The 14,089-nt window shown below is 40.4% G+C and overlaps 1 protein-coding gene across 1 annotated transcript in view; it reads right to left on the bottom strand.

Moving 5' to 3' along the window:
* Window positions 1-14,089, bottom strand: part of ARHGAP24 (Rho GTPase activating protein 24) — a 214,659-nt gene that overhangs the window by 168,147 nt on the left and 32,423 nt on the right. The window contains exon 2 of the mRNA XM_032685271.1: window positions 8,913-9,112. Within this exon, the coding sequence (XP_032541162.1) occupies window positions 8,913-9,092 (180 nt within the window). The 5' untranslated portion in view covers window positions 9,093-9,112. The remainder of the gene's footprint in view (window positions 1-8,912; window positions 9,113-14,089) is intronic.

Raw genomic sequence — 14,089 nt, forward strand, 5'->3', positions numbered from 1 at the left:
GCACAAATGCTGCTAAAAATTGCTAGAATCAGTTCTCAGCTACTACATTTACAGCAACATTTTTAAGTCAGTCCCTTACAACATGCAAGGAAATAAGCAAGCACACCTAGGATGTCTTTATAAAGGGACATTAAGTGTGGCCTACACAGGATAACAGAACCAAATGAACTTTTCCACATCTCATACATTCTCTCAATAGCATATGCTAAGCTAGAAGCTATCAGCAGCAGCAGCTCCAGGTTAAGAGTTGATCAAATGTTACTGAATTTCACCTGACAGACTCCAAAAAAACCCCATCCATATCTATTCATTACCTCTGGTGTTTGTCCTTAAATAAAACAAACATCACATAGCCTCTGCTGCCCAAATTAATGGGAGTGTGGAAAAAAAAATAACCTTTAGAATGATTAAGGTTCTACATATTGAAAGAGAAAGCATTACATTTACTTAAAGATTCATTTGGAGATTGATTTTCACAAAATTTCACCTTACAGCCTCACATGTCTGGGCAGTAGTAGTCAGGTTAGTTGATTTACTCTGCTGCTGCTGCTATTAAGTAAGGAAAGCTAACCAGAAACATCTAGAGCAGACCACTGCTGTCTGACTAAATATGATAAAAGGCATTTCACTGCAATGGAGTTCATAATACAAAGCCACTGACATGATTAGGAATTTAGATCAGCACATTTCAGACAAGAAGGTGGTGCTAAGAAGAAAATCAATAACAACCATCCAACATAATCCAGGTGTATTTTTTAACCAGCAGCAGCCTGACACTATTCTTACTCCTCTCCACAAAACTTCATTAACCTGTTAAACATATATTCGTTATCATCCACCAGAAATGCACTTTTCACCAATAGGCAGCCAATAGAGAAAAGAAGATAGACAGCATATCCCCTTTCTTCCCTGTCCCAAACCCTGGCACGAGCCAGAAACAGAGAGGAAATAAGGGAGGGAAAGATAGTAGGAGCATAAGAAGGCTGAAGACAGTTAAAGACTGGGCAGCCCCACCATCATGGAAAAGCAGCTCTGTACCATGTAGTGGTCTCTTACATTTGGAAGTACTGCTCATCCATGAAACTCAATGAAGCATGCTAAGGGTTGAACTTCAGAGTTAGCAAGTTATTACAAACAAGCTAGTTCCCTGGTCCCATGAAGTGAAAGGTGGGGGCAGTTCTCTGAACATTTGGACTAAGCAGATGCATTGGCTGCCAAGAACTGAAATTAAGCTGTTGGCTGGTTTACATCTCATTAGAGCGCCTCTCCTTTCCAACCTAACAGCAGGTGTTGGCTGAGTATAATTATACACACAGTTTATACAACACATGGTAGCATACTTGAGAGCTTTAGCTCTGAATGCACACATGGGTCACTGGTGCTAGCATTTTCAACCAGTGCCACGAGGCATTTTTGCTTTGTTCCATTATAAAAATATTTACTGAAACTGATTTCCCAGTTTGGATTGATTAAAGATACAGAAGTCTGGGAACAAGTATTTATTGTTCCCAAATGGCTTTGGAAGAGGATCTGGGGCTGTACCGCCTGCCACATGAACAGGCATCATCTTCTCTTTAAAATCCTGACTTTTTGAGTTCAGTTATAACAACAAAAAGTACCAGTGGAATGCACAAGTTCAAACACCATGAAAGGTTCACATTTCCCACCTACCACACTGTCTCAATTCAGTGAATTTTGAACTTCGGTGACTGGACTGCTTTTCTGAAGCTTTCTCTTAAGAGGGGATAGACCTGTCCTCAGCTTTGCACAGCATCAAGGCTCACTATTGGTCTTGTTTTGGGGCAGGTGTGTGTCAAAATGCATTGAAGAGGCTGATTATGGAAAACATTTACAAACTTTTAGTTTTAGTTTAAACTGAAGATCTACTTAGGCACCTGGGAACCACTGGGGGCATGGGGAATAGGAAGGCAACCATTTAATTCTGTTATTTTCCAAGTTGTCAAGTGGGATGGAGACACTGAGCTATGTTAGAGAGCAACAACTATACAACTGATTCTTTATGAACATTACAGGCACTGGGAGAGGAGAGGGGAAGCTATTTCACCAGTCAACATATTCCGAGGCAAAAGAAGACCCCTGGGAAGTGGGGGCCAGAGCTGGATCTGAAGAAAGAGATGAAGGACATGCATGAAGGACAAAGACTGCACCTGAGAGCTGTTTTGAAAACTCAGTCAAATTCAGGGAAAATGAAAAGCTACAAGCCCTCGGGAATGAAGCATGCACAGATTTAAACAAATTGGTATAATAGCAGCATGGAGCAGTTTGCAGATGTTGCCAGTACAGTCACAGCAATGACACAACTGCTGCATGCAAAGCTGACGAAAACAGACACTGAATACTCCTTGCATTGCACTGAAACCTAAAAACCATCCTCACAGGGGAGCACAATTTCCAACTGCATAAGCTGGGGCAAAGCACGTAGCAAGAACTGCCTGATTTTGGCACAGAGTCCATAGCTTTGCACAGTGTTTAGTGACACTCCTGTAATTAATGTGGTAGTGAATGCTTGAGGAGAAACCTTTTTTCTTACTGTGAAATCTTTTAAGACTCCTACTGGGCTGAACCCAAGGACTTAAAAGTTTTTCAAAGGAACAAAAAACAAAGAACAACTACTGAAAATTCAAGTTTGCATTTTTGGTCTGAGAGAAGCAGAAAAGGGGATTAAAGTTTGAAGTTGATCACCTCCAAGTTGAGTACCTCAGTAATGGACCTTGTGGCTATTTGTCTCAGGCTGAGAACAGAAATTTAGCCCTGTGAATTTGAGAAACTTTTTCTCAGCAGCAGAATAATGGCACTAGAAAGACCCTGGTTTCAAATGAACTTAGCCTTATCACACTAATTTCTCATGTACTGAATTCCCATGGGTATCCACTGACCAAAGTGTATTACTCCCTTGAAAACACGTAAGGCATTGAAGTAAAAAAATATGTCTCTATGAATAAAGTTGCTGAAACCTGCAGCAGTAAATTACTTAAACACTTACAAAGGCACGCAGGTATTAAAAATAGCAGAACTTTCCACTGCATGAAAAAGCTAACACCTATCCTCAATAACCATTCCTGTATTCCAAAAACTTCATTACTTTAGTTGCAAAAGCCTGATTATACTCATATACTTGAGGAGCCATTCTCTGAAAACCCATAAAAAGGGCCAAATCAGTTTTGGGGCTTTCACTTCACTTTCTGCACTGAACAGCCACCACTGTAGCAATTCACTGCATGAGGAAGACCAGGCTTCAGATCACTTTTCCTGTTGCCATACCATGCCATACCCGTTTCTGTCTCAGATAAAAAGCATAAAACTCTGCTACTCACAATCAGACAAGACACAACTCTTCTTGCCTCGTGTGAAACTCAATTAGTGACACAATGAAGCAGTTAAATTGTCTATGTAAAACTTGTGAGACGTTACGTTCAGTGGACGGAGGTCAAGAATGATCAGAAAGGAAAAAAAATGCAGTTGTCATAAGTAGAAAGGTATGTTACACAGAGGTTTCTCTTCCTTAACTAAGCGTTTCAAAAAACAGAAAGTATCATTACACCAGGAACACGTGGCTAACACAAAATCTGTTTCCACTTTGCATGACATGCAAAACTGCAGTGAGCAGAGTGCCTTACTTCACTGAGCTTACACAAAGTCAAAAGCCATGAAGGGAAAGAAAATAAAGAAGAGATGACACTCCAGACTGACTTTTTTAAAACCTTCATCTAAGGTGTGTTGGACATCCTTCCATACCGCTGCATTCACATGAAGCATTTAAGATGTGCTTTCTGATGGATTTTTTTTTTGTCTGGAGTCTTTGGTCATTTTTTAAGTTCTGTTTCTACCACCCTCAAAAAATGTACCCAAAAGCCAACAGCTGAAAGCCTTTCAGATAAATCCTTTCATTACTGGCAAACATCACTGCTGATGTCAAGAAAATCCTATTTAATTTCATCTAGCATATTGAGTTTCTAGCGAAATTCCTGAGAAAATTGATTTTTCTATCAACCCCCCCCCATTTGTTTTGACACCTGCATAATTTCATTTACAGTTCACAATAGGTTTACACAGGCAAAGGCTCATCCAGCAGCACATGTCCATCCCAAACTGTTTCTAGCTGCCCAGATTAATAGCAAGGTTTTGCCAAGAAATGGAAAAAAAAAAAAACCATCATCAGTGGTTTGGACACTCCTTGCTGTTTTCACATCAAGTCCCTGAATTTGCTTTGTGAAAGGTGGAGTTGTGAGCAAGGCTTACAAAGCCAAGTGTGCAGAGACTTGGTGCTTTACCATCCTTTCTTCTCTCAGCAACACTGAGGGAGCTGCTCTTACAAATCATAGCAAAATCTACTGAGGAGTTGTTTCACTTGCAATGCTGCTCTTCAGTATTTACACAAAATCTGGTTCTTGTTGTTTTCCAGAGACAAGTACCAGAGTGCACACTGATCTCCCTGATGGAAAATGCTCTAGGCAGTAAGGAGAGATGGCCACTTCTTGTGATGCAGTTTTGAAGTGCATGGGCCATTAGGTTTTCACCCTTCACACAGAAACCTTATCCATTCCCTTTTAACTTATAAAAACCCATGATGCTCAACCTCTAATCATATTCAATACTAATAGTGAAGGATATTGCCTACTGACAGGCTAAATTTCAAATTATGCAATCATCATAATAATTTCTATTTACATTTATTAGAAGCTTTATCTTAATTTAAAAATGCAAGTGTAATTTGTCAAGATTCCTATTCGTGCTGCTAAATGGATTTCTCTGTCAATTAAATTTTTATACAAATCATATCTAATGGGAAGCGCTGAACCTGGCAAGGGATACAGAGAAAAGAATAACAAAGAAGGGCTTCTACGGGTACGATAATCAGAAAAGGAAGTTTAAAGAAGGTGTACCCACCCCAATAAACAACACTGGTAAATGCATCTTTAAGGTCCCTTCCAACCCAGCCCATTCTATTATTTGTTCTATGATTTTGACAGAAAGCAATACTTCTATATTCTGTTTGTACATCAGAGACTGCCTTTCTCTTACAAACAGTAACCTGTACTTAACATTGTAGCTGCCACTTATTCACTTTCAAAGACCAATTCAAATGCCACATTCAAGATCCACACTTTTCCACTTTGGTCTTACAAAGATATTGTGAGCCACTGAATACTGTTCAGCATTACTCAAGCCAAACACTTAGGAGCTAAGTAAGATCTTGAAGATAAAAACTGCACAATAAAATGTTCAGGATGGGATATAGACTGAAATAGCAGCAGATCACTGCTTTCAGGCATACACCAAGTGTTTCCTGAAAGGTAGTCCAGAGCTCTTCAAGATGTCTCTACTTAGCACACCTCAAATTCAAGTCCATAAGCCAAGCTGAATCACAACAACATTAAACAGGAGCCTAAACCAAAAATGCTATTTAGACTGGATGAGTTTGCCCATTCTTGTTCATTTACAACCTAACACCAGTGATGCTCCATCAGCACAGGTTACCAAGCTTTTCTCCCATAAACTCACTTCCTCAGTAACAGCAGCAGAGTGAGACAGCAAAAACTGCAACAAGGAGACAGTGCTTCAAAGTTCCCTCTTCCTGCTCACAAAACCACAGAAAAAGCATGCTGTCTCACTGAAATGCCACTGACTTCCTCCTCCCATATTCAGTTAAGGTCACGTCAACCCCGACACAGCTGGAGAAGTTAACCATAGGAGAGAAGAAAGCAAGAAATGCATTTTCATGGGCTGCATTTAAACAACAGCTGTACTGTGGGACAGGGAATGCTAAATTCTGGCTTCTTTCAGCTGCCCACATTTCAAGCTTGGATAGCTGACCTTCACATCTAGCATAATACTAGCTTTCTACAGCACAAAACAGTAGAAAGAATTAACAAAGTAAATCCGTTATCACTTCCAAGAAGTCAAGATAACACGGAATTATCAGAAATCAGATTTTATTCCTTCACGTGGTTTGCTGCTCACTTATTAGGTTTTTTTGTCTTCTGGAATTCACTAGATTATTGCTATCCGTACCCACATCTTCAGTAAACAGAAATGCCATTTTTGCCAGATCCTCAGAGATATTTCAAGGATATCAGAGCAAAAGATAGGTGCTATTCTTACTGATAAAACATTACTAGGGAAAGATTCTTGTGTTTGATGATAACAGAGAATTGATGACAATTCTCTGACCTTGACTATGAGACTAACAGCTGTGTACTGCTTTTTTCTTCTCTTGCTCTTTACCAGCTCTGTGTGCCTGAAGGCACAGGTTGGCAGAGAGAATTCCCCACACTCATACTGATAGTTAATGACTTTTAAATTTAATATTCTTGACACCAAGGAGATGTACACATACTGACTAAAGCATATGTGGTAGCTATCACCATCACTAGCAGGAAATGAGCATGCTTCAGGAATTCCAAAGCATTTAGATGGTTTAGATTCAAAATGTTCCTTCCTCTCTTTACTCCCATTATACACAGTCACTTAAAGAATAAAAAGTCTGACAGATCACAATATTTTTCTGAAATTCGGTTCCATTCACATCTCCCTCACTTTCAAAAACACAAACATCATGGCATAATTTCTGATACAGACCGAAAACAGAACCCAAGCCCAAATGCTCAGGACACTTGTTGCATTTCCACCAGAAATTGAATTCTGCTTTTCTCTAATTCACATTAAGGCTACGAACATAAGCCCACTGGCTCGTCTTGTCCTCTCCAGCTACAGTACTTCCACCTTCCATTTATATATATATACACAAGGTGTGCAATTAGAACATTCCTCAGTGAGAGTAACCAACACTCTCTGCCTCCTTCCAAATACAACCAACCAGTAAGCAAAATAAAAACTACAATCCATTTTGGAACAAAAACTCATTAACCTTCTTCCGTTATGTTTTTGTCTAAAAGAATTATTGTACATTATACAGACTGCACAATCCAGTAGGGAACAAACAGGTATTCATAATAAATACAGAACCAATATTACATAGTAAATATAACAAAATACCTCTTGCCACTTCCTAATGATATCTCTATGCACTGAAAATTCATGGTATCAGTGGTGTTCTTTGCTTTAGCTCTCCAGAGCAAGAACAACAGGGTTCCCAGAAGGTCATAGTGATTTTCTTGTCAAAGTTAATGCAGCAAACCCTTCAGTGTAATGGGAAAAAAACCATTTCTGTATATGGCATTGAACCTGGGACATATTTCAGAAACTGACACTTGTGCAGTTTTCTTCAGAAACATTCCAAAAAATACACTAAGGTGAGATATTGACTGATCCTAATCTGGACAGGCCCATTAATTTTCCAAACCTATTGGCATATTTTAAGTTACACTTCTCTCAGCACTTCTCCCACCCCGCTTGGTATCTCTAGGTGTCTCCACGAACTTACTTGAGACTTCAGTGGAAAATTCAAATAAACTTTTAGGTATTTAATCAGCTGCTACCTAATTATCACAGGTATCAGAAGATCAGAATTACCACCTCCATTTCACAAAGGGGAAGTAGCAAAGTCAATAGGATCTTCTGAAGTTATCCCACAGGTCAGCAGGAGACAGACAAGAAGATAATTTGGGCTCCACAGTGCTGTAGAAAGCTCCACGCAATACAGCATTGTGCCAGCTCTCAAAAAGTCATGAAGTCTTTACATGCAAACATACTGCCAGATGTCAAGTGCTAGTAAGTAGAGTTATATTCTGGAAACTCAATATCTGCCCTGCAAACGTTTTTATTTTGATGGCTGCCTTTTTCACTCTTAATTGCCAAAATACATACATGGAAAGATATATTGTATTTCCCAGAAGTTATTGGCTATTTCATATTCAAATTAGTAATCCTAACATAAAATTTGTAAATATACAGCGTGCTATTTATCTGAGATAATTTTAAGGGAAAACAGCTACCAAGGCTGTGAAATTGGTACTTAGTAATTAACTCGAACTTTGGAAACAATTACCTCAAGACTGAATACTTTTTCTAACATGTGCACTACGATGCAAGCTGTAAAACTCGACCAAGTGTCATGACCTGTTCCATACAGGAAACTAGATCAGATGGGGTTTATGCCTCTGAGAACCCCCTGTGAAATTCCACATAAATACATACCATGAGAAATTTAGTAGCCACAAAAAACACGAGTGTGGTTATTATATTTTAATATCTGCACAGAAGTAATTCACAGATGTCAGAGCTTTTTCTAAAGTCACAAGCATCTAAGAAACTAAGACTATCATATTCCTGTAGGTGCTAGGACAAGATTTTTCTTAACTTACTATCACAGGGGCTCAGGCCTGCCCTGACCCAAGAGGCAGCACTATTTCTCTACTCATATGGCATTCTAGAGACAGGTAGCCCTAAAGCATGATGGTGGAAAAGCTAAATAAACAGGAAAATAGATGAGGAGTAAGGAGCAGTAAATCACCACAACAGAACCAAGCAGCAAACAGCAGTCTGTTCTGTATTACAGATGGCAATGCATTCAGGCTACAGTCTTATGGGATTTCCTATTTGGGAAGACATAAAGCAGGGATACTCCACCTTGTAAGTGGAAAAAAAAAAAAAGAAGTACTTTTTCAAATATAGCTTATTCATCTGCCTCAATCAAGCCCATCCAACTGACTTCTGCTACTTGAACTTTATGTATACTTCACTCCCTCTGAAATGCTGAAGTGAGAAAACCTGACCTGGAAAAGGGAGTTTTAGAAACGAATCTGATGGAGAAACCATACCAACTGCCAAGGCCTGACGCAGTGTTCTGTTCACTATAATGAAAAGCCCAAATCCAATACAGAGTCAGTGAAAGAGATGGAGAAATCTGGTTCTTTGAACACCAGACAGTTCTGCTTGCATTAACTTATTTTCCTCCCTCACCGCCCATCCTATCTCCTCCTTTCACTTACCAAGGGCTTGGTTTCATCTTCATCTTTGAAATAGTAAAGCTGGTCCCCCTTGAGAACAAACCAACGTGTGTGCCAGGTCTTGACGAAGCCTCCTTGCTTCCGCAGCCACCCACACTTAATGGCAACATGCCGCCCTTGGCTCAGCGGGGGAGTCTCTGAAGAGCCATTGTGTTCCTCCATACTGGGAATGAGCAACTCTCCTGCTGAGCAAACAAGAGGGAAAGGTAAAATAATTAGATTATCATCCAGGCAGTAACTCGCTCCTTTCAACACAGCTGGAAAAGAAACGCACCTCAACTACAAGAAAAGAAAACGTTAGGAACGCACTTCCCATCTGCCTGCTTATTCTCATACTAGCACCCCATCAGCTGAGAGAATTATTACTCACCTATAAAATGCAATTATAATAATGAACTGCTAAAAAGCAGGCAAAAGGGCAAAAGTTTTGTTCAAGTGCCATGTAGACGTTCTGACCAGCACTGAAGAAGACATCAGCTGTTTCCTGCGGTGAGTTCTGCTGGATTACAGGCAGTAAAACAAGGAATGAATTTACAGTACACCTTCAGATCAAGGAAAGCAGCATGCTTATCACTACTGGACCTCCCCATTTAATATTCCTGCACAGGTTTGGGGCTTCCAAGTTCATACTAAAGAAGACTCTGCTTCACCAAGGCTTAATATAACCCACCACACAAGGAGGTTTTGTTGGGGTTTTTGGTTCTTTTTCCTGAAGTCCATTTACTGGAATGGTGACAGAAAATGCAAGAATAGCTGTGTATCACCTTACACAAGCAACCCCCTGACTGAAATGAGTGTGTCCATTTCAGTGCTTATTATAGACATTTTGCAAATCATGGAGAATTTTGGCCCATCAATTTAAGGCTCAAGAACTATGTCAAAACTACAGCTGAGCTGTGGAATTAAACTTGACAAAGTTTCATGTGGTGTTGTGGCCTCATTAAAATGATACTTTGTACCATTTCTGGGCAGTCATGACTCTTCCTGGTGGATTTTGTACATATAATCGTGTAGTAACTGCTTAACCTTCATGGTCAAAAGGCTCTGATCCTCTATTAAGTCTAGAATTCAACAAACTTGGGATTTCGAGCTGCATGTTCTGATATTTCCGGTTGAAATACAAAGCGAAATGAGACCTTCGTGTGCCAAATAGTGTATATCTAAACAGAATAAAATGTGACTATGACCACAGACACATCAGTGTGCAAAATCAACGGTTAAATTTCACTGTCTGTTATGTGCTTGAAGAACAACATGTTTCTTTTCTTTCCAGACTACCACTGGCAGCCTTTCTTGCCTAGTCAGGAGCTTGCACAGCTGTTAGGGCCTGGGAAAGCCAACTTCATAGGTAATGTATTTCTTGTTTCTAAACATCAGGGTGGGAAAAGAATAAAATATTCTAGATGCTGCAGGAAAAAGGCATCTCTGACTAAGAAAACCTAGACTGAAGCTTTGTGTTCTGACTTTGGCAAAGCAGACTGGTGAGTCCAAGACTGGCACTCCTGTTCTGGTCCCCTATATTGCAATGACAGTCTCCGAACATAGTAAATAGCAGCATTGCCAGGGTATGCACTCAGCTTCTAAGGCAGAGTAGAAATGGAGATACACATTCATCTGAGAGATGAGACCATCCCTCTGCAATTAAAACAAGTACTTTATCTGGATAGTGTTACATCATTGTAAAATAAATTGCAATACGATAAACCAAGAAGTGGTAAGTAGATCAACAGATTCCAGTCAGGAGTGTTTTTCAGCCCATTTTTCCTTTGGCTCCTTTCTTCTTACTGCTCACACATCCTCCTCTGGAATAACTTCTCCAGCTGCCATCTCTGCTGCGTGTTTACAGCTTTTGCTTTTAATACCCACACGCAGCCTGTTGTCACGTCCCTGTTTTGGGCTGGATCCTGGAACCTGATCCCTGTGATTAAAACTCTCCACTGCCCTGTGCCACTGAGGTTAATGGGCCACCACGCAAGCACAGAGGTTTCGCTGCAAAGCACAAATTGCAGGATCAAAACTTAGATCACTTGGTATTCTTCTGAGAAAAGGCAAATCTTTATCCTGCCTCTTTAGGGTTCACCTGGAGTCACCCAGAACACTTGTACTGTTAGATTTACTTGAGCCAAGTGTCCCTGCAAAACAAACAAACGTGTCTGGCTCTCTGCAGAGCAGATAAAGATTTTTTCTTTTGTGCCTGTGGTTACAATTCCATCCTAGCAAGAACGATCCAGCTGATAAACCCTGGGACCACACTGATCAAGAGTTTCTGTGAGCACACACACCATCAGTGGTCACACTCTGCAGACTGCAGCTCTGGGGCTGCAGAGCTGTTAGATGCTGCAGTGAGTTTCTGCACTGAACGTTGCCCCCTTCCAACCCAGAGATAAAAAATGGAGATTCAGTTACCACTAGAAAAATTAACAGCTTGCTTTCTCAGGGCCTTGTTAATAAACATGTGCTCACATTTTAAGGTGGTCTGGGGCTCTTGTAGTATTTTTCATTCCCTTTGCCGGGAAGGGCAGGCTTTATTAAGCTGACTTGCACCCTACCTCTACCTACCACCATGGGTGCTGAAAACGACTCAGAAATTAGGACAGACTCACCTGTGCTATATGAGATCAGTCTCTAAAAAAAGCAAATGCACTCAACTCATAACTGGTATTTTTTGAATACAAGCAGAAATCCCTTGGATGCTGCTGTTTTCTGGCTGGACCAAAGTAGATGTCAAGAAGCAGCCCTCCAAACTCACACCTTTAGCAAATGAATTACCAAGTATTTTAAGGAAAGCAGGTAAATTACTGCAACTGAAAAAAGTAAGGAATAAAATCACTACCCACAGGTTATCCTGTGCTCCTTGGTCCACAACTGCTAACCTGATCAGTTCATCTCTGCCACTTGGGCCAGCAGCAAGGTAGGAACAAAAGAGTTTAAATACAGTAATTACGTGTATCACTGCAGTGTTAAGGACAGTGGATCCCCATTATACTTGGATCACAAACAAGAATCTAACTACCAAAGTTAAAACCAATTAACTACTTGGAGGATATGGGTTTTTTAATTTTGTTTCACAAAGTCACATCTCACTGGTGTCAACACAAGTGTACAAAGTAAGTAGGTGCATTTTATCAAGCCAGGAAAAATGTTAAGACACTCTTATCTCTTTGGTAAAATCTATATCTAACTACTTCTGAGATACTAAAACAAATGAGGTGTAGGAGAGATGACAATTCTACTGCTCTGAAGACCTCACAGGATAGTGTAAGATGTCCTTTAAAGCAGTAGTATACTCTTGGACATATTCTGTAAAAAAAAGTTGTGTTGTTTCACTCATTAGTGATTTTATTCTCTTCAGCAGTTAGAAGTTCAGCCACCTAACTTATAGTTTGGTGGGGTTTTTTTCAGGAATTGTATTTAGTCCTGCAATTAAGTTTATTTGTTGTTTTTCATCTCTACTTCCCTTTCAATATCTGTCTACTACCAACCAGACTTGGAATCAGAAATTCCAGCAGCTGGCTCACTTTCACTAGTTGTTTTTACAGCTGTTTCAACACTAAGATCATAAAAATAAATTGCAGAAATATCAGGGTGCTGGCACTGATGCAGAGAACAGCGAGGTGCAAACAGTATGTAAACAACACGTGACAAAGTGTGGAATTACATCAACATACTCCAAGTCCTCTCACTCCCATAAGACGAGGCAGAAAGCCATGCATTTTCAAGCACTAAAGAGCATATTCCTCAAACTCATCTTCTGAAGGGGAAACGCAACTTGTACTCGCTGCCAGAGTCAACTCTACTGACTTGGCCAACGTCCAGTTTAGGTAATGACCAGAACTGAATAAATGCTATACGATATACTCATTTGGGGCTGCCTGTGGGCTCGTTCTCCTGGGCTTGTCGGGACATCAGGAGTGCAAAGCAAACAACACGAGAAATGTTCCCTGACACGCTGGCCTCTGCATCAACATCTCCTGGTCTATGGAGACCCTCGCCACCTACCACTACTGGCTTCAATCCAGCTTTTTTCTGCTCCCTTAATGGCATTTGCCTCTCACTAGTCTGTCTAGAAGGCAAATAACTGCACTTAGGTTCTCCTTGCCAATGAGGAAGGTCTGTGCTGGTGGCAGGCACGGAAAGCAGGGAAGTGTTTCTCCTCAGCTACCACTCACTCAATACTTGATTAATTGGGCAGCTCCTCCAGATCCCAGTATTTTGCCAGAAAATAGTCAGAGAAAGTCATTAAAGCACACCAAATCCAGTTATAAGAATAGTCACAGGACTGCACGAAGATGATCTGTTTGGCAAGAAACCCTGGTGGTTTGCAGTCAGTGTTTTTCTGCTCGCTGAAATTTCTCATGGCCAAGATGGCACATTTCAAGCACGCAAAACACCATCAGCATTCACTCCCAGTAACTCTTCATCTTCACCATTGCTCAAATACCATAGAGGTTCTTTGCAGTCCAATGTCAGCATGGCACAAAATGGATAAATGTGAGAAGCCATCACAATGCCTGCCCCAGGACTGTACTCCTCCAGCCTGTCAAAACATGGAATTACCTTGCCCTCCAAAAAGGGCAGGCAACAGAAACTGAACAGAGATGACTTCTCCATGTTAGACACATTAACAGATAGCCAGTAAAAGGCTGCAGTTTTGCAGCAACAACTGGCTTGGTCACTGATGAATATATCTGCCAAATACATATACACATGCAAAATTCATAAAAGTCGTTGTGACACAAAGACTTATAAAATTAGATTAATACTTCAACACTTACATGAAGAGATGTAACTCACTTTCCAAGTGATGTCAAATTTTGGGTTCCCTTCTACTTGTTTCCCACAAGCTTATACAGAGCATAAGTGCTTGAGTTTGAGGTTATCAGTATCCTTCAGATACAGAGTGCTGCCTCTGACCAGCATGTTTCCTTTGGATACTTCTTGATTTACTCTTTCAACAACTTCATAAATCCATTTAGCATTTGAAAATCCTGTCAACATTCATCTTGCTTGTGAGATGCCTCAAGACACCTGAATCTCTGCTACAACACAGGCACATGTTTTTGAGCAACTGCTGCAGGAAGCAAAAGACTGGCCTATTTTTCACCGCCAGCGTGCTTCAAATCAATTGCTACTCATCTGTTGTGTCAACAGGATATTGC

Source organism: Chiroxiphia lanceolata, chromosome 4 (assembly GCF_009829145.1).
Source record: "Chiroxiphia lanceolata isolate bChiLan1 chromosome 4, bChiLan1.pri, whole genome shotgun sequence".
NCBI classification, from domain to species: domain Eukaryota; kingdom Metazoa; phylum Chordata; class Aves; order Passeriformes; family Pipridae; genus Chiroxiphia; species Chiroxiphia lanceolata.